At 45.4% G+C, this 20038-nt stretch overlaps 1 protein-coding gene across 4 annotated transcripts in view; it reads left to right on the top strand.

The window, feature by feature from the left end:
• The first annotated feature begins 229 nt into the window (after positions 1 to 229).
• Positions 230 to 20038, top strand: part of CAV1 (caveolin 1) — a 36519-nt gene continuing 16710 nt past the window's right edge. Inside the window, exons 1-3 of one of the 4 annotated variants that reach the window (XM_054726654.1) lie at positions 230 to 351; positions 929 to 967; positions 1627 to 1791. In XM_054726654.1, coding sequence (XP_054582629.1) covers positions 322 to 351; positions 929 to 967; positions 1627 to 1791 — 234 coding nt within the window. In that variant the 5' untranslated portion in view covers positions 230 to 321. Of the gene's footprint in view, positions 352 to 655; positions 968 to 1570; positions 1792 to 20038 lie in introns of those variants that run through there. The other 3 variants (XM_008152419.3, XM_054726656.1, XM_054726655.1) reach the window with 3 other exon arrangements.

Genomic DNA, 20038 nt, shown 5'->3' with positions numbered 1-20038 from the left:
TATCTGCCCCGGCCGGCCGCCCAGCGTGGGTGAAGCGCTTCCTCCCAGCTCTCTGCTCCCCGAGGGCGCTCCCCGCCCTCCGCACGGGAACTTTGGGGATGTGCCTAGACCCGGCGCAGCGCAGGTCCTGACCAACCCTGAGCAGAACAAACCCTGGGCGGGCGGCCAGGAGGCTCCCTCCCAGCCACCCCCCCCCCCCCCCCCCGTCTCCGGCAGCTCCATCCCTCCCGCCCCCCATACAATACAAGATCTCTCTTCCTCTGTTCCCTTAAATCACAGCCCGGGGAAATCTCAAGAGCCTTCATCCAGCCACGGGCCAGCATGTCTGGGGGCAAATACGTGGACTCCGAGGTAGGCTTGCGGGGGCGCGGGGAGTGCCTGCTCCTGCTATCTGCCTCTCCAAACGCCCCAGCCCTCTCTCCACTTTGGAGAGCCCTCGCGCCGAGCGGCTGAGGCAGGGGCCTGGGCGGGGAGGTGAAGGGGAGGCAGGAATAGTTCATGTTTTCCTCCTGGGGAGGACCCGGGGGCCCTGAGCTGGAGGGGTGCAGAGAAGGTGGTCGGGGTTTGAGGTTGGGTCGGAGGACGAGTTTCTCCGCGGGTCCAGGTGCTACCTGAAGGCGGGACCCCCCGCGGCGGGCCCTGGCCGGCTGGGAGGCGGGAGCTGGGGCGCAGGGTGAGAGCTCGTCACCCGCCGTCCCGTCCGGGGGGGACCGTCCCGGCGACTCCCCGCCGGGCGCCTGGCCCTCCCGGCGGCGCGCGCCGTGTTTGCACTTTGCAAAGCTCTCAGGCCGCCTCAAGGGCTCTTCCTGCACCTCGGCGCCGGGCTGGGGTGCTGGAAGCGGGACGCACCTCCCTCCCCGCAGCCACCACCACCCCTTCCACCACCCTCCAGCCTGGGTGTGTGGAGACTTCGTTTCCCCAAACGCAGACGCCGTTGCGCCGAGGGTGGGTCGGAGTCGCGGTGCAGGTGAGAGATCTCCGGGAGGTTAGGGGTCTGACACGGCCCCGCCCTGAGGTTGGAGCGCTCGGAGTTGGGGGGCGGGGGGAGGGGGAGGAGGGAGAGCAAAGGGCAGAAGGAGGGTGGAGGACGCGGGCAGGTGCCCGGGAAGCAACGAAATGGGAACATTCCATGAGTCCGGGGGTTCAAGTTGAATCTCAAGGGTGAAACTGGAATTGTGGAGAGGGGGGGAATAGGCAGGAGGGGGCGGGGACGAGAAAATTGAACAGGTGAAGCACCCGGGGTATGGAAGAGGGGGGCTGTAGAGAAGTCCGGGGTCGGTCCCATCGCCGCGCGGGCCTAGGCGGGGTGCCTCGAGCCGGGCGCGCTGGGGCGGGGGCCGGGCGGTGCGCGGCGGGGGTTGCCCTGACCCCTGGCGGCGGGCGCGGGAGGCTGGCGCTCCCGCCGGGTGAGGAGGGGTGTGGTGTCTTCTCCCCGATCCTCTTAAAAAGCTGGCGGCGCCGAGGAGCGGACTGCGTGCGCCGCCGCTGCGGGAGCGGTTTGTTCGATTTTGAGCCCGGAGGCTTGCTCTGCCGCCAGGCTGACTTCTGATCGCTTGTTTGTCTTTTGGAGAATTTCTTCCAACTGCTGGTGCCCCTCTCTCTCCCGCGGCCGTCCGCCCTCTGCAGGGACATCTCTACACTGTTCCCACCCGGGAGCAGGGCAACATCTACAAGCCCAACAACAAGGCCATGGCAGACGACATGAACGAGAGGCAAGTGTACGACGTGCATACCAAGGAGATCGACCTGGTTAACCGGGACCCCAAGCATCTCAACGACCACGTGGTCAAGGTAAGGGGAGGTCTGTCCCCAGAGGGGACGCTGTCAGGGCCCGGACAGCTCTCTTCTGGCCGGCAGCCTGTGCATTCTTTTCTCACTTTCCCCGCGAGCCGCACACACACCGTTTTCTGGGCTTGACCTCCCCTCCCCCACCCTGCTGTTGAGTTCAGGTGGAATTTAGCTAACTTGAGTTTTATGGGCGTTCATATAGCTGCACTCTTCTGGCAAACGAAGCTCCTGATCACAGCCACAGACAGACCCCACTCCTGGAAAGGGTGAAATGGTCATGCTACAGGTCACCCTCTCCATTCCCAGGTTGAAAGTCTAGCGAAGGGTGGTGCCCACTGCACAGATAATTGACACAGCGCGGTCATTTCTGAGGTTTTGTGGCAAAGGTGAAAGCTGGGCTACAGAGTGGGCATGTTCCTCTCAGCTAAAGTCAAGTAACTGAAGTGATTTTCTTAAACACAATAAAGTGGGTAGATGTGCATGCATCTAAAGACATTATGCAAATATATATGCATACACACTCATATAGATGCATATACGAAGGGTATTTTAACTGGAAAAAGCATGGCACTTGTGCACAACTGAACAAAACTACAAAGTCAAAAATAATGCACAGCTCTGGGTTTCTCCCACAGAAACCTCGAGTTAGATGTGGAAAGTTGCTTCTTTAGTGACTACCTGCGTCAGCTTTCGCTGAGCTCCAGGGACATTCCCGTTGCAGTTACTTTTTATGCTTTCAGGATGTACTTGGTGAGATTAAAAATAGGTTAATTGAACAGGTTATTGGCCAAACTTAGATCTGATCTGACTTGGGGGTCAGTTTTTTTTTTATTTCACGATGTTACTTAACTTTGACCCTTTTAGCAAATCAAGTCAGAGGAATTTATTGTCTGAACCCATCTGGATTGTGAAATCATGGGCGTGAGCCATCCTTGGCAGAGGGTTTTCTTTGAGGGGCCAGGAGGGCCAAGAAAAGTCCTGGCCTGGGAGATAGGGTGTGAAGACCCAGTTCTGTACTGTCCCAGAGCAGTCAATGGGGTGAATGAACCACTTCACCCACTGGGCCTCCCCGTCCATCGATGGAAGAAGCTATAGTTGAGACTGTTCACATTCATGAATAATAGATTTCAAAAAGGGGAACAATTTAATCCGTAACTAGAAGGAAAACGTAGCTGTCAGAATGGACTCTCTTGGCTTGCTGGTGGAGGGAAAAGGAAATTTGGAGCCTTGGCAGGTTTTTCTGCTAGCCAGATCATGGAATATTTAAAGGTAGCAGCAATAACCAAAGTAGCTTATAAACTGAAAATGGGAATTGCTATAAACTATTTACTAAAAACATTACCTTAAAAGGGGTAAGGGCATTTTTTTGCTTTTTCCCCTTCTCCTGTAGCTGTGGGCAAGAAGGAGAGATGCCAGGAAAAGAGGCAGAAGGCAGGAAGGGCTGGCTTCGCTGGAGCCTCCCTGTTGTTCCACCACAGCGTGAGTGGGGTTCCTGGAGCGGGCAAACCTCCCCGATGAGTCAGAGAGGCCAGGAGTGTGGATGTGGCTCTCCACACAGAGCATGACTAAGTTGAGAAAGAAGAGCCCTCTGGGAAAAGAGACTTCAATGCAGATGGAAAAAGGGCATAACAGTTAGAGGAAATAGCAGTTTACAAAATAGCATTTCAGAGAGCAAGTGTGGGGATCCTCATATTAGAGAAATTAAAAGGGAGAGTTAGAGCAAGCTCCTGCTGGCTCAGAGAAAGCAAACCCCACCCACTTGCTCATAGAACTGTGAGCAAAGCAAGACGGACAGAAAAAAAATCTGCCTTGAGAAGAATTTGGGAGGCCCGCTCACTCAGATGCCCCACTTAGGGCTTCAGAATGCCCTGCAGAGAGGGAGAGAGACCTAGAGTGCCATGGGCCAGAAGGCGGAGGAGGGGGGCTTACACCTTACAGAGACTCCTAGTGCTTTGCTTTGAGTACAAGCATAAACCTAATGACAGAAACAGGGGTGATCCTCCTCATGTTACCATGACAATAAATAATGAATTTCCCTAAATTTTATTTGGATGGCATAGATTTCTTAAAATAATAAAGAGATCCAAAGCCTCACTGTTAATACATGGTAGTTTAAAATTTCACATGATAACAAACAGCAATCAATTGAATCTATTATTAAAGGTACCAAATCAGGTAAGGGAAGTTCTGGTCTAAAGGCAAGCAGCTCGGTAAAAGCAGCCCTGTCCAATTCTGTAGCCACTTAGCCACTTGAAATTTAAGTTTAAGTAATTTACATAAAATAAAACTTAAATTCAGTTCCTCAGTCACTCCAGCCACAAAGAGTTCCCAGCACATGAGAGTAGGGGCTACCATATGGGACAGCAGAGATGTAGAGCATTTGGACAGCACCAGCCTAGAGTGTTCCTTGCATTTTACAAAAGGTTCCTATGCCAAGGTTAGAATAATAACTCTGGATGTAGAAGAAATTAAACCCTGATGTACAGTGAGAGGAATAGCACAGTATTATCTACAGCAAGCATGTCAAACTCACGGCCCGCGGGGCACATGTGGCCCACAAGGAATATTTTTGAGCCCAACCAATATAATGGTATATAAGAAACATTTTAATAAAAATTTTATAACTTGATTTTTACAATAGCCTGTTATAGGATATTGTACAACGCTCGCTAATGACTGATTACTGTAACTGTGTTGCATTCATTTCCCTAACGCACCTTACACACGGGCGCATCATTTTAGCAGCCGATGGCCACGTCATTAGTCTTGGACTGACTTGTTTGGTGTGCGCAACAGGAAATATTTCACTTTTGGAGAACAAGAAAAATAGGTTTATTTGCATCACACTTAGTAATTTGTGCAGTTATTTAGTGTTTGGTAAGTTAATGTTCAAGAAAAAAATATTAATTTTTATTAAAATGTTCTATTATTTTATGTTAACGATTACCCATTTATTTCAGCCCTTTGTATTCAGCATGTCTCTATCAAAATAAACCTACATTTCTGTGAAAATTGAAGCTTTTGTTTTTTTACCGCCACATAAACCTAAAGCTTGTTTATTTGGCCTGTGTTGGCCTTTGAGTTTGACATGCTTGTTCTACAGTATCCTCTCCAAAAAAACAGCCATGTAGGGAGGGGAAGAAAATTCAGAACTGGCCTGGCTGTGTCATGATTTTTTATTTCAAGGTGTTTTACCACCTATTCCACTGGTTTTAATGGCATAAATTAGTCTATACCATTTAGTTCCACTGAATTTGTTTCTTATATTACTAAAGGTTTGCTGCTCTATATATGAGATATCTATATTGATATTTACCTAAAAAGAGTGGGCTCTGAATGCTTCTTAAAATTTCCTCTAATTAAAGTGATCACAACTTCAGACCCTTCTCCTTCCAAGATTTTTATGTCTTCTTTTTACATTCCCATTTCCATCCATATGTTTATTATGTACATATTTGGAATTTCTAGATAAATAAAATGGCTTCTATTTTATAATTCTGATATCACATTAGCCATCAATTAATTCACTTATTTAAGTCTTACATGCTGAACTAAACACATACTACAAAGGGTAATTCCTAAAATAATTTCTAGAAATCACAAAAATTAGAATTATGAGACAAGATACATACAGATGAAAAGCTTAAAAAAAATACACACATACAATACACAACAGTAAGTCACTGCCACATGGTAACTAATGGATTCTTTTTGGTTTGACTGCCAGGAAACATATAACTAGATTTTAAGTTTTATTGACCCATGTTATTTATTCTCTCCCACATATGGATTTTAATTTTCACTTTCATTTCCAACTGGAATGCTGTTTTATGCAGTTACTATAGTAAGCTCTCTCATCATCATTTTGGAAATAGACCAAATATCTACACTAGTAAAAGAGTAAGATGCAAATTGACCATACCTTCGCGATGCCCACCAGCCAATCAGGAGTGAGTGTGCAAATTAACCCAACAAAGATGGCAGGTTAATTTGTATACACAGGTGCCGAGTGGCCTGGGGCAGGGCAGGATGCTTGCGTTGTCACCATGGTGACGCAGGCATTCCACACTGCCCCAGCCGCTCTGGGCCTCTAGGCAGCGTGGGAAGGCGGAAAGGCGGCTCCAGGCCAGAGTGAAAAGGCGGCTCCAGCCGGAGCGAAGGCAGTGCTGGCAGCCAGGGGAAGGAAGGCCCATTCTTGCACGAATCTTTGTGCATCGGGCCTCTAGTCTATATATAAAAAGCCAGCGACCAGAACACCCTAATGATCAGAACAACAGAATGACCAATTGCTATGACGTCCACTTAGGCCTGCGAACCTGCTGGAGCAGGGGTTGGGCTGGCCGACCAACCTTCTGCGGGCCCTCCCCCCGGCTGGCCTCACCCCTGATCCCACACACACACTAATCGAGGTGGGGTCCCCCGGCCAACCTCCTGCAGCCCCTTACCCCGGCAGGCCCAACCCTGATCCACCCCGATTGGGGCTGGGCTGGCCAGACTCCACCTGTGCACAAATTCGTATATTATAATAAGTCAAAAGTAAGTAACAGTGACTATTGCATAATAAGGCTTTTAAAAAGTGAATGGTATTAATTATCTTGATTTTGGTAATCATTCTACAATGTAGATGTATATCAAATGATCATATTGTATACTTTAAATATATACAATTATATTTGTTAATCATTCTTCAATAAAGTTTGTTTTAAGTGAATGGTATTAAGTGTTAGGAAGGCCCTACTATGGAGAGGGCATTAGGGAAAGAGAAGGAGGATGCACTAGAGAAAGGTTAATGGAGAAGAGCATGAAGGAGATGCAGTCTGAGTTGGGTCATACAGGACAGATGGAATGCAAATATCTGAGAGAAGCAAAGGGGGGCATTCTAAATGAGCAAAGCATGGGAGCGAGAATGTCTATCCAAGGTCATGAGCCTGCAATGCCTCATAAGCCCATTGTTTATTGGAAAGAATTTAGTGACTGAGTGGTCAATCATAAGATGAAAAGACTCATCATTGGCCAGGTGGCAGAGTCCTGAATCCAGTACACATAAGTTTCAACTCTTAACAGGTCAGCAGTGCAGTCAGGAGCACTTCAAGCATAAGGATGGCATGCTGCAGGTAGGCATTTTGGAAGATGACTGGTTAGGGCACAGGATGTAATAAAACATAGCTAGTCTGGATGAGCAGAGAACAGTTACACTATAATTGCACAAAATGGGGAGGACAGTATGTGGTAGCATTGGGAATAAAATCATATAAGCACAAAATGACGGAATTTTAGAATTAGAAGGGAATGGAGTGGTTATATGAGGCTAACTTGCACTTCCTCTTTTTTAACATTAACAGGAATTTAAGGGCTAAAAAAGTTTAAAATGTTATCCATGTTTTCACATGGTTACTGTCTAAAAAGATATTTTAAAATCTATCACAAGAGAAGAAAAGACAAGATTATGTGATTCTCCTGGACTATTGTCATGAGGAGAGAAATTAGTTGAGATAATTCTGATGTTAGTTCTGAGACAAATCAAGACATCTGAGAGGAGATCTTTGTTGGAAAATACAAATATGCATTTGTAATTTTCTTTTCCAAAGTTTGAATGTAATGATTCTTAAATAGACATGAATTTTTTTTAGTAGTCAGCAAAAGGCATGCACATGGTAATCAGATCTGTTTTGGTTTCAAAATAACAGCCTCTGTGATCTCTTTCAACCTGAAATCATTCTAGGGTGATGGCTGATTAATATCAATATAATAGTAATTTTTAGCCGAAACCGGTTTGGCTCAGTGGATAGAGCGTCGGCCTGCGGACTGAAAGGTCCCAGGTTCAATTCTGGTCAAGGGCACGTACCTTGGTTGCGGGCACATCCCCAGTAGGGGGTGTGCAGGAGGCAGCTGGTCGATGTTTCTCTCTCATCGATGTTTCTAACTCTCTATCTCTCTCCCTTCCTCTCTGTAAAAAATCAATAAAATTATATATATATATATATAATAGTAATTTTTAAGTTTATTCGATATAGTTATAATCAAAGCATAAGTTTTAAAAGATCAAATTATCTCAAAGAACTCAGCACATCCTATGTAATAAATAGCTAATATGTAAATGGTCATCATGCCATCATGCTGTGACTACTCAGATACTCAACACTGGGGAGAGAGGAATGGGGACCAGCCAGGCACAAATGAGCTTGCAAGAGAGGAATGGGGACCAGCCAGGCTGAGGCCTGGGAGAGGGACAAGAGGTCCTGGGCACCAGTGGCTGTGCCTGCACCTGCGGCGCAGCCCGGCCCGGGAGAGGGACAAGCCTCCCGCTCTGTGGTCCTGGGTGCCAGCAGCTTTGTCTGCACCTGCAGCCTGGGAGAGGGACAAGCTGCCCACCCCGCTTCCTGGGCACCTGTGGCTGCGGTCTGGGCGAAGCCAACCACCCACAGTCCCCTGTGGCTGCAGCCGGGGTGGGCAAAGCCAGCCCGGGTCCTGGGTGCCTGCGGCCGGCCAGAGGTAGGGAAGCCTGGGTGCAGAGTGAGGCAGAGGTGGTTAGGGGCAATCAGGAGGGGAGCAGTTAGGGGCGATCATGCCAGTAGGAGAGCAGTTAAGGGCGATCAGGCAGGCAGGCAGAGGTGGTTAGGGGCCATCAAGCAGGCAGAGGTGGTTAGGGGTGATCAGGCAGGCAGGCAAGTGGTTAGGAGCCAGTAGTCCTGGATTGCAAGAGGCAGTCGGACATCCCCCAAGGGGTCCCAGATTGAGGAGGGTGCAGGCCAGGCTGAGGGACTCCTCCCTCCCTCGTGCACGAATTTCATGCACTGGGCCTCTAGTTGGTAATATTATCTTCTGTTGGGACTGTTGTTTGTGTGTTCGTTTGGGAGATAGTGATGGATATTCTCCAGCTTATAAAAGAGCATTATAGTCATCTTTGGTGGGAAATTATCCTCACATCATTGAGTAAAGAACTATAATAAAATGGGGAGATATTATTCATTCATAAAAATCTGAAACACTTTCAAGTTAAGCCAACAGTGATATACATTTTAAATGCTTATGGAAAGTCTTTTTTATGTTCTCTACCTCTTAATTGTGGTAAAAAGAAAAAAAAAAAAAGAAGAAGAATTAGCTCCACTTTGGTTCTAACTGAATAAAATGTCATATTATTTAAGACTAGTGACATGGTGCACAAAGTTTGTGCACATTAAAAGGGAATTAGAGGAAATATTTTAATATTGCTATTTGCCCTTTCTCTATAATAGAAGTGTCAGAGATGAAAGAAAATTAGTAAAATGTATATAAAAATCTTCCTCCTCCCAGAGTCTGGGGCATGCCACAAGAACCAGAGTCAAGGTCCCGCCCACCCACATGCGCCTCGAAATCACGTGAGACCCTGACCCGACTGGCCCCAACCCCATTGGGCTAGATCCAGACCCAGCTGGCCCCACCCCCATCAATCCCCACTGGGTGGGGGAGCTTGGCCTCAGGTCACCTGGCCCAGTGCCAGGGCAGGGGTCTCGGCCTGAGGTCCCCCGTCAAGCCCTGCTGGGCAGGGGGTGCAACCTGAGGTCCCCTGGCCTGGCACCGGGTGGAGGGCATGGCTTGAGGTCCCTGTCAAGCCCCACCAGGTAGGGGGCGCAGCCTCAGATCCCTGCTGATTGCTCGTTAAGGCTTGTTACAGGAACTCAGCCTCTGCTGTGGGCGCAGCCATCTTGTGTTATGGGATCCACGCCTCTGCTGTGGGCACAGCCATCTTGTGTTATGGAATCCCTGCCTCCGCTGTGGGCCCAGCCATTTTTGTTATGGCGTGATGGTCAATTTGCATATTCCCTCTTTATTAGATGGGATAAGATACACTAAAAACCCTTGAACTGTAAAAAAGTTCGTGATGTGGGTAAATCTCCCAATTAATAACAGTGTCAGCTACATTTTAAAGGGGTTTAGCCCTGGCCAGTGTTGTTTAGTGATTAGAACTTGGGCCCTGAGTTGGATTCATAGTCAAGGACGTGTACGTGTGTTGCAGGTTCCATCCCCCACCCCAGTGTGGGTGGGGGTAGGAGGCAACCAATCAATGTGTCTCTCTCCCTCTCCCTCCCTCCCTTCCACTCTCTCTCTAAAAATCAATGGGAAAAATATCGTCAGGTGAGGATTAACATAAATAAGTAAATGCATACATACATACATACATAAATGGGCTTAAAGTAAGAATGACTGCAACATCTGGAAAGTCCAGTATGCAGCCTGCCCACTCAAGACCATAGAAACAACAGACACTTGCATATTTCAAGTGAAACGGCTTTTGAGTTTGCCCTAGTTTCAACATAAGTTCTCTATGATGAAATGGTGAGAGAGAACCGGGCCCTAGGAGACCTAGGCTGTGCGCACCTGTGGGGTTCTGGGCCTTTTCGTGACTCAGCTGGCGGGGTTTGCAGTGGGGAAAGGGCAGGGCTGCCATTTTCATACAAAGGTGGTTTATGCCAAGAAACACACACTTCCATACTCTGGGCCTTGTATATACTATAATAGTATATTATCTTCATTAATGTACACAGAGCTCCTGAAGAAAAAATTTGCATGGTGTATTTCTTTTTAAAGAAGTTTCTAAAAAATAAGCCCTCAGCCCCTAGAAATATCCCTAACATATAGGTACTCAAAGGCAACCTGACAGAGTGGAAAGAGTATTGTGCCAGAATAAGAAAATATATTTTTGCAACTTTTTCTTTTCTAAAATTTGAGTGTGATCATTCTTAAATATGCAGGCACAAAATTCTTTTTCTCTAACAGTCAGGAAAATGCATGCATATAGTAATCAGATCAGTTAGTTTCAATATAAAGGCCTAATGCTTTTGTGGCCTCTTCCAGCTAGAAAGCTGAGAGTCTCAATAGTGTGGTACTGCACACCATGGACGGAAGGGTGAAGGATGTTAGGGCAATAGATTTCTCTTCTTCAGTTATCCCAGAGAATCTGGTTTACAAACAGGGAGTATACTTGTTTGGATATAGTAAACACCAGTCCTAAAAATATTTTGGGCAAGATATTTTATGTTTGTATGCTTCAATTTCTCCAACTATAAAAAAGTAATGGGAGTCATTCTCATATAATATAATAATGTCCCCCTAAAAAAAACTGTTCACCTTTCAATAAATGATTATTATACATCTACTATTATGTGTCAGGAGCTACAATAAGGAATAAGATAGATAGGAGCACCACCCAGAGTTTATGGCTATCTGCTTGCCTCCCTTCATGCAGTTTCCTTTGAAAACTTTTGCTGAAACTTTTTTTTACCAAATTCTGCTGTCTGTTAAAACCTTAGAACCTTCAGGGTTTAGTTCAAAAACACCTCACCTCTAATGCCTCCAGTTGTTCCTGAGCCAGTAAAGAAGGCTTGGGCAAAATAAGAGGCATATTTTTTATACCATCTGCCTCTGTTTGGGCCCTCTAAAAAGTGCAATTAAATTATGGACCATATTCCAATTCTCTAAAATTCTCTCTTCCCACATTGGTGCTCAATTTCTAATATTCTTATTGAAAATTTGACATTTTCAGCCTTTTTAAAACCTCGTAGCATCTTTACAAATCCAAACTTGGCTGAACAGCTGACAAACCAAAGGAATTTTTAAAAATACTGATGCCTGGGCCCATTACAGATCTACTAAATTAGCACTTCTAGAGATGGGGCCTAAGAGTCTTTGTTTTTCAAAGCTCACTAGTGATTACATTTGTGAGGTCAGGTTTAGAAGTAATTGTACCCAAGGTTGGCTTAAAGATATACACCTTAGATGGTTTCACCCAAAGATAACAGATGAGTCACCCTGTATAGCTCCAGATGTTCTTCCTGCCAGGAAAATACTTGGGAGTTGGGCCCATTTAAACCGGAGAGTTTTGAAACACCATAGAGGGTTCCCAGATCAACCATGCTCAATGGTCCTCCATCCCTTGAGGCCACTTGGGCTTACAGCCAACTGCAAGCCCAGAGCCTCATGGTGACATAGGAGGGAGGTGTTCATATGTCCTAGGTTGCCCTGCATAAACCAGTTATTACTGGCCAGCCCTGAGTAACTAACTAGTAGTAGTGTCCCCATTCATGCCTAGAAGTGCCCAAGTTTGGAAGAAAAACTATATGGTCACAAATGGATTGGCAATGACCTGCCACTGACTCCTATACCTGGAATGCACTGGAAGCCCCTACATACTAGTACACTATTTTTTAGCTGAATGAGCAAAATTTCCACATTCCAGACATGTTTTCTTTTCTCTCCACTCTCCAGTGTTACCTCTCTCCTGTCCATCATCACAGCCTTCAAGCTGTGGAGGAGGAGCTCTTAACCGCCATTCTAACCTGACCCCTTAGCTTCTTTCCTTGCAACACAGGTTTAAGTAAACTGACATCCTTCCATCACATATTTTGTCAACTACTCAATCAAAGGTTAAAATGTTTAAAATAGTTTAAACTCTTTTTCAGTTAGTTCAGGAAACAAAAAAAAATGGCATGCTTTTATATGAACCATTGTTTAGGGTGGAGGAAATGTTTTTTAATTTTGTCTTAAAGGAAATCTGCATGACCCATGTACTGTGCAAATACCCGGGGAATTAACTGGTAGAACAGATTGACACCTGCACAAAGTACATACTTCCTGCCTCTCACGGGAACATGCTGATGGTTCAGATATAAAACACATCTTGTTTTCTTCATCGAAACTTGCGAAGATGTCTCTTATTGGTCATTATTTCAAAGTAGAGGAAGTGCATATTCCTAAAAACACAACTGAGCTTCCCCTTAGCCACTGGGAGCTGTTTAGGTCATTAAGAGGCAGGCATTTTGTTGGTGTATCTATGTGCTTAATCTCAGAGTAGGAATTTAACAGGAAAAATTTTAAAAGGTGCATTCAATGTATAAACCTTTCCTGAGCCCAGCAACGACATTAGGATCTCTCATATGGACATTGACAGATTCTATGTAAAAAGGCAAATTGCATCTAGAGATTGCACTGGGTCATCTCATGTACATTGTGGGTATCAAACACAATTATGTTTTCCCATTTACAATGATTAACTGGAAAGTATGCTGATTTCTGGACCCAAGTCATGAAACAAGGAGGAGACTGGGAGGAAAGGACGCAAAGGTAAAGAGAAATCCACAAGGCCCCTTCTCCCTGTCCTGCCACTGGCTCTGTGCGGGACTGGACACTTCACACGCCAACCTCAGGATCCCACACCCATTGCTTTACACGGTGCTGCCAGGGGAGGGTATGGGCAGGCGCAGGCGCAGGCGTGGGCTGAGTGTTAACTCACTGCTCCTACCCCCAAGAGGTTTAGCGTTTATCTGGGAAGCACACATGGAGACACATCCAAGTGAGGCCGTGTAACTAAGGGGCAGGCCAACACTGGGCAGAAAGCAGAGGATTTTCAACAGTCTCCAAAGCCGAAACACATGTTCACCAGGCACTGGAGGCAGTAAACGGGTCCCTGGTTTGGTCCAGCAGAGGGGACGGCAGGAGAAAAAGGCCCAGCGACCTGAGGACACTTGGCATGTTCTGGGCACCAGTGGCAAGTCAGTGTGGTCAGAGCAAGGGACACTAGCAGGAGCCAGATCCACAGGGCCTCTGTGCGCCACCAAGGCCTTTGTCCCCTTGCAGGCCACAGCAGCTCAGAGTTCTTTTTAGACCAGGAGGGGACCTGATGAGCGGTAGCCGATACTAATGAAAAGGCCTAACTTCAGTGCAGTGGGGCAAACCCCGTGGTGCTAAATGTGTGGGGGAAGGGAGACAGGACAGGGCTGCCTCCTCCCCCTCTCCTATAGGCCAGCTCGGTGGCACAGCTTACTTACTGCTCCAGTGGTCCTTTGAGGAGGCTGCTATTGTTACTAGCCAGGCCTCTTCATTTTGCAGATAAGGAAACGCAGGCTTAACCATTTGCACAGGATTTCACAGGTAAGAGGCGGCACAGTCAAACTCTGAGTCAGAGTTTGAATCCAGACTATGTGCCCTCCAGGGCCCAGGGCCTTAAGCACTGTGCTACAGTGCCTCTCTTTAAAACTGGCCACGATCCAAGCAGACAGCGATCGAGAAAAATGACGGTTTTCTTGCGGTGGGTGGGCAGCATTTAGCAAGAGGAGTGACAGGCCTGCAGTTTCAAGGCCAGACTCTGGATCCCGGCAGGTGGGTTGGGGAAGGAGTAAAGGACCAATGTAAAGACGAAGGTAAAACCCCAAACCTCAAGGAATGCAGATGCTGGGTGAATTCCCAACAAGGCAGCAAAGGTCAATTCCCAAAGACTGGAAGTGGGGTACAGAGTGGGGTGTGGTCTCAGTGATTAGAAAGTAATTAGAAGTGGAGCACACTCTCAGAACCAGACAAGCTACAATCCTAGCTTGGGTTGAATTGCCTGAGGCTTTTATTTTATTTTATTTTCAGTCCTCACAGAGGATATGTTGTGTGTTTTTTTTTTTAATTGATTTTGAGAGAGAGAGAGAGAGAGAGAGAGAGAGAGAGAGAGAGAGAGAGAGAGAGAGAAACATCGATGTAAGAGAAACTTCAATTGGTTGCTTCCCGTACATGCTCAGAATGGGATAGGTGTGTGCCCTTACGGGAATCGAACCACCACCTTTTTTGGTGTAAGGGACGTTGCTCCAACCAACTGAGCCACCTGGCAGAGGCTGGATCGCCTGAGTCTTTTAAAGCACCCCCATTGCCTAGGGTGGCCAGCACCCGGGGCGCAGCTGATCCTGCGGGAGTGTGGGTAGTGCCGGAGAATGAAGCAGGTCCTGACAGGCACTGGGCAAGAACAGCTTCTCAGTGTGCCTGTTGGATTTCCACAGGTTTCTGTGCCATTATCGTAATACGTTGTGAAAACAGGGAACAATTGAGAGAAACCTTAGTTTTATGCTAGTGGGAGAAATGTGTATTTAGTTCTGAAAGTAGTTTCTCTTAGACTTCCTCCCTAGTTGTTACGTATTTGTTCTCAAAAACAAATGCCAGACATAAGGGAGAGACTTAATAGTGCATTTTACACTGTTAAGTGAATCTCTCAGAACAGTTAAAATGTCCTGTCAATCATGGCTCACTATTTGCCTTTTTATTATAATTTTATTGATTTCAGAGAGGAAAGGAGAGAGAAGAGAGATAGAAACATCAATGATGAGAGAGAATCAGTGATCAGCTGCCTCCAGCACGCCCCCAGGCATGTGCCTTTGACCGGAACTGAACCCAGGACCCTTCCATAGGCCAATGCTCTATCCATTGAGCCAAACCAGTTAGGGCTGCCTTTTCTATATTACTAGCAGTAATCATAAAAGCTGGAAATGGCATACCACAATATGTCAAGAAAATGAAATTGCATTCACTGGATTTCATCACTAGTTATTTTGGTTAGGTTAACCGATCTCTCTTCCTTGCTTGTTCCTGAACACCAGGCATTTTAGTAGGGAGAGAAATTCTTTACTAAACTATTTTGATTAAGTGCCTCTACTTACTCTAGTTATAAAGGTGGAATGAGAGTCATTCCCAGATCATGGACTTCCCAGAAAGGCCATTCAACAAATACAGGGTGTCCCCAAAAATGTATACACACTTTAACAGCTGATGGCTCAATTTTGAAAATGAAATGTATTTTAATAAACACTGCCTTTATAATTATTCAAAGTGTGTGTGTACATTATGGGGGTATACCCTATATTTAGGAAGCATGCACTCTGGACCAGGCATGGAGTATGGCTGAGTCCTGCTGCACAGGAGCCTGCCTGGCAGACCCATAGCCACGCCCAAGGCTCAGCTCAGATTTCTGGGCCTCTGTCAGCCTTCCCTGACAGCCCGCATCCGAACTGCTCTTCTGCTCTTGGCTTCCACCACATATGTCTTTATTTCTATTTTAGCATGTATCAAAGCCTTCTAAGGGTTCTGCTTCTCTTGCCCATGCCTCTCCCCTTGCTTCTCTTCCCACTTCAGGTCTAAGCTCCTCAAAGCTTCCCAGTGCCCACCCCAGGACCCTACACTGTCTGCCGTTAGAAAATGAATAACCAACTGAATCTGCTGAAAGTAATCTGAAACTCTTCTTTAAGGAACTGAAGGTCTCCTCTAAGCAAAAAGACAGTGGGATTCATTATTGAGTGTCTTCCTTTTACCACTTTTCTCTACAAAAGCCACATTTAAAATCTTATAAGAAAAAGTATATCCAATTAATTAATAAAGAAACCCAAAAGCATTTGCTCTATTTACTAATGTAAAGAGAAAAGGTGTTCTAATATGTGTATATATTTATTAATATTTTTAGTCTCCATTTTTAGAAGAATACATGTGTCCGGTGGCATCCCAGGGCCTGGAGGTCAAGGCTAATTTCCTAAGTATCTTGGGGCCAGGCAGGCAAATTCCCAGGATTCCAAGAGATGCCATTCGGCTGCTTGGCATTGCCCCCTGGGGCCAGAGGAGTTAAGGCTGAGAGTTGGTTCTCAGGCCACATGAGAGATATAAACAGACTCCCTGTTGAACCCCTGACATGTTCTCCCCAGACAATGGCAAACATCTAGGTCAGGAGACATCCCTGAAGAAAAAGCTAAAATCCTATGTGCCTGAAGGAGACAACAGTCTTGATACCCTGAGTCTCTTCTTCCTTCTATTTTGGCTTTACTACTTCTAGATATTAAGTACACAGATCTCTGAGATTTTACTAGCTGGAAGGTGGCGACCATTAACCCACTACTCCAACAACATAGAAGTTTCTTTGTACCTCAGAGGTGGGCTCACATAGATTTCAGATCTCTTCTACAGAAAAAAAAAAAAAAAAGTGAAAATGCTTAAAGTGCCTCTAAAAGGGGTCAGACATTATTCATTTCACTATTGATGTTTGTGCCAAGTACAGGGACCATTAGCTCCTTTTGCAGATGTCTTTCTTTCTCTCATCTCCTATGAAAGGAGATGGGTTTATTGTAATACATATAAAAGTAAGGCTTGTCCATTTGACCCCAAATAGTTTACATATCAACAAGCTAAGTATAGGAAATCAGGATTAGGATTCAGTTAAGAATATGTAGGACTCGGAAGTAGCCATAAAAAGAGGGTGGTGACGTGCAATGTGAATTTCAGGTGTGACTCTTATCTGATATATAGCCAGGACCACCGTTTTTGCACATTTACTGTTTTATCAGGGACCAGAATGAACAAGTTAAGAGGACTCTCAACTTACAAATGACACTGATCACAATGACCTTGTTAGTATCTGTGATAAGAAAAACATCCAAGTGATTTTGACAAAGTACAAATAGCCCATAAAAATAAGATAAAGCCTAATACAAAGTAAGATAATGTTTTATAAGCAGAAGTAAAACATAGATATATTAAGTGGGAAGCAAATAGGTAAATACATGAAAAATAAAAAAATACTAGTATGAGAAGAGGGTTGTCATTTCTGTAGGAGCTTGTGATGTGGAAAACCAAGATGCTTCGTGAGCATAATGGATATGGAAAGCCCTTGTAATAATCCCATAGCTTCCAAGACACCAAGATCTCCGAGGTGAAAATCACTATTTTAAATTCATCCTTAAGTGAATCCACCACACTTCATACCCTTTGGGCAATAGGGAACCGAAACTAAGTCTGTTGATTGTTCCTGACCATGAAACATCTAAAGAAGTTAATGATATTTTAAAGGAAGCCTAATGAATGGAATCAAAAGGACAATGGGATCCAAAGAAATGTCATATACAAGATTCTCTACTTTACTAGTATTTGCTACTGGTTTGACATTAAAAATGGGCTCCTGATTTGATCTTATGAAGGATGTAGAGATGCTGGAAAGAGCAAAAGGAAGGAGATACGGGATGGAGAGAAAACGCCAGCTGGGGCTGGGGCAGGACTGTTTTGTCTGAATGATTTGTTAGAAGAGTTGGAAGGGAGCATGGAATGACAACTGCTCATGGTTATTGCCAGGTTATTATGAGACTTACAAGAAAAACACTGCTCAGACACAATCACCATTCAGACAAGGAAAAGGAGGAAGGGGTGTACCCTTTTTTAAAGTGTTAATTTACATGGGAAAAGAGATTCCAGGTAAGGACTGGGTCACAGGAGGTTATTTTGTAATAGTTGTGCATTAAAATCCCTTCCTTGTCTGTGTAACTTCTCAAATCCTACCTCTACAGTTACAGTTTGGTGTATAACAACATTGACACACAGCCTCATAATTAAGCATAGGCACAGGTGTGAACACTTGCCTCTATTCCCTCAAGATACCTGGTGTGTTTGGGGCAAAGAGGGATTTATGTGGCAACGCAACTGTGGTTAAGAATGCAAGTGGTAAACATCTGAAAGCAGAACACTGCATTGTATGTACCAAAAGGTCAGTATGAAACATTGTCTTTATGGCCAGCGTGCCCATCCACGCCTACACGCTGCACATGCACACAGTTCTGCAGCTTGTATAAACCCCTATTGTGATTTAAACTCACGAGAGAGTGCGGTTTCTGCCGAGGTGGCTGTTTTGTGACTTTAGACCAGTGGTTCTGTACTCTGGCTGCAGATCCTCTGGGCAATGTTTATATACAGTGCTGTATCTGCTCTCTCCCTAGAAATTCTGATTGTATTGACCTATGGTGGGGTCCATGCCTATGTATTCTTTTTCCTTTTTTTCTGTTTTGAAAGCTTCCCAGATGAGGCTAATGTACAGCCAGAATGGAGTCTGTTTTTGACTCTCAGAATAAATAAAACCATGTGCCATGATAAAACTTTCAGGACCATAATGGCCACAGTGAGGAAATTATTACTTCTCATTTCGGGGACTAAGCATTTTTATTGGAATATTATATTTGTCATTCAAATTCCCATTACAAAAAAAAATACTTTCTGGAACTCTGTTGTATGTCCCTTATATAATCTAGTCCTGTTGTTTTTCCCTTTTCTCATTCTTTCTATTCCCAAAGAGGAAGAGCATATGGCTAGAGTGTCAGAATGTCATCTCTGTGCCCCTTTCCTACCTCAGCCCATGGCTCAGGCATCCTAAGAATGGAGCTCACAACATGCACTGGTTGTTTTTCCTGTGCTGCTAGGGGCTACACGAAGTTTCCCTGGACCTGGGCACAAGCAAGTGTCCTTCGTGTCTCCAGGGCCTGGCCCAGAGAAGAGATCCCAGGTCACTGAGAAGTGCTTTACTGGTGCCAGTCACTCGTCAGAGCTGATGGGTAAACTAAGCCCCAGAGGAAGTTTCCAAGACACTGCAGGTGACTTTGGGCCTTGGAAGAGTCACTGTACCCTCCAGACAGCAGTTTCCGCATCTAGGGCAATGAAGACGTTGAACCTAAAGATCTCTAGGTCACTTCCACTTCTAAAATCTTTGGTTCTGATTGACGAGTATTCACAACAGAAAGGAAGGCTGAAAAAGACCTTCTTAGACTATCCCAGTTATCATTCTCAGTCTTCATGTTCAGGCTGTTGGGCTTAATGAACTGGTCTTTGAAATACTGAGCTACCGATGCATGCTGACTGCGGATATACCACAGATGAACATTTGCTGCTGAAGAAGGTCAAGAGCTGGGGTTCTTGTCCTCTTCTCATCTGGGCTCAGAACTCTGTGGTCTTCCCTTTCATTGCCCTTAACTCCAAATTGGCTGTTTGTGTTCCAAGACGGGTCAGAAAATCAGTATCAAAGTTGGTTACAAGCTGTCAGTAATTTTTCTGGTAATCAGACATTCTTAACAGAGAAATGCATAATTACTTGCAACTTTAGTTAGAGCGATGGTCTTAAAAAGCTCTAGCTAGACAGAAAATGCTCAGACTTTCTAAATGCTGACAGTTGTCAAATTCACCTAATTCATGGGGCCACGTTTCTGAAGTTCTTTTTTATTTTTTTAGATCCTCACCGGAGAATATGTTTATTGATTTTTAGAGAGAAAGGAGGGGAAGAGAGATTGACAGAGAGAAAGAGAGAGAGAAACATCGATGTAAGAGGGAAACACCAATTGGTTGCCTCCCATACGTGCCCGGGTCGAACCCGAAACCTAGGTATGTTCCCTGACCTGGAATCAAACCTGCAACCCTTTATGGGACGATGCTCGAACCAATTGAGCCACACCGGCCAGGGCTGAAGTTCTTTTAACAGGCCATCTGTGAGCAATAGGATCAAATGACCAAGCACTACAGGGCAGAAACACTTACTTTGAGCAGATTTTCCTATTACCCAGCTGTAAAGAGTTTGTTTTTCTCTGACTTATATAAAGTTTAGCATTGAGGATCCTGTATGATTTTAATCCCCTCACTTGGCACCCCAGCTGTATGATTCTGTAAACAT

Source organism: Eptesicus fuscus, chromosome 14 (assembly GCF_027574615.1).
Source record: "Eptesicus fuscus isolate TK198812 chromosome 14, DD_ASM_mEF_20220401, whole genome shotgun sequence".
Taxonomy (NCBI): Eukaryota; Metazoa; Chordata; class Mammalia; order Chiroptera; family Vespertilionidae; genus Eptesicus; species Eptesicus fuscus.
Note: the sequence above shows the minus strand (reverse complement) of the source record. Positions and strands in the feature narration are given on the sequence as shown.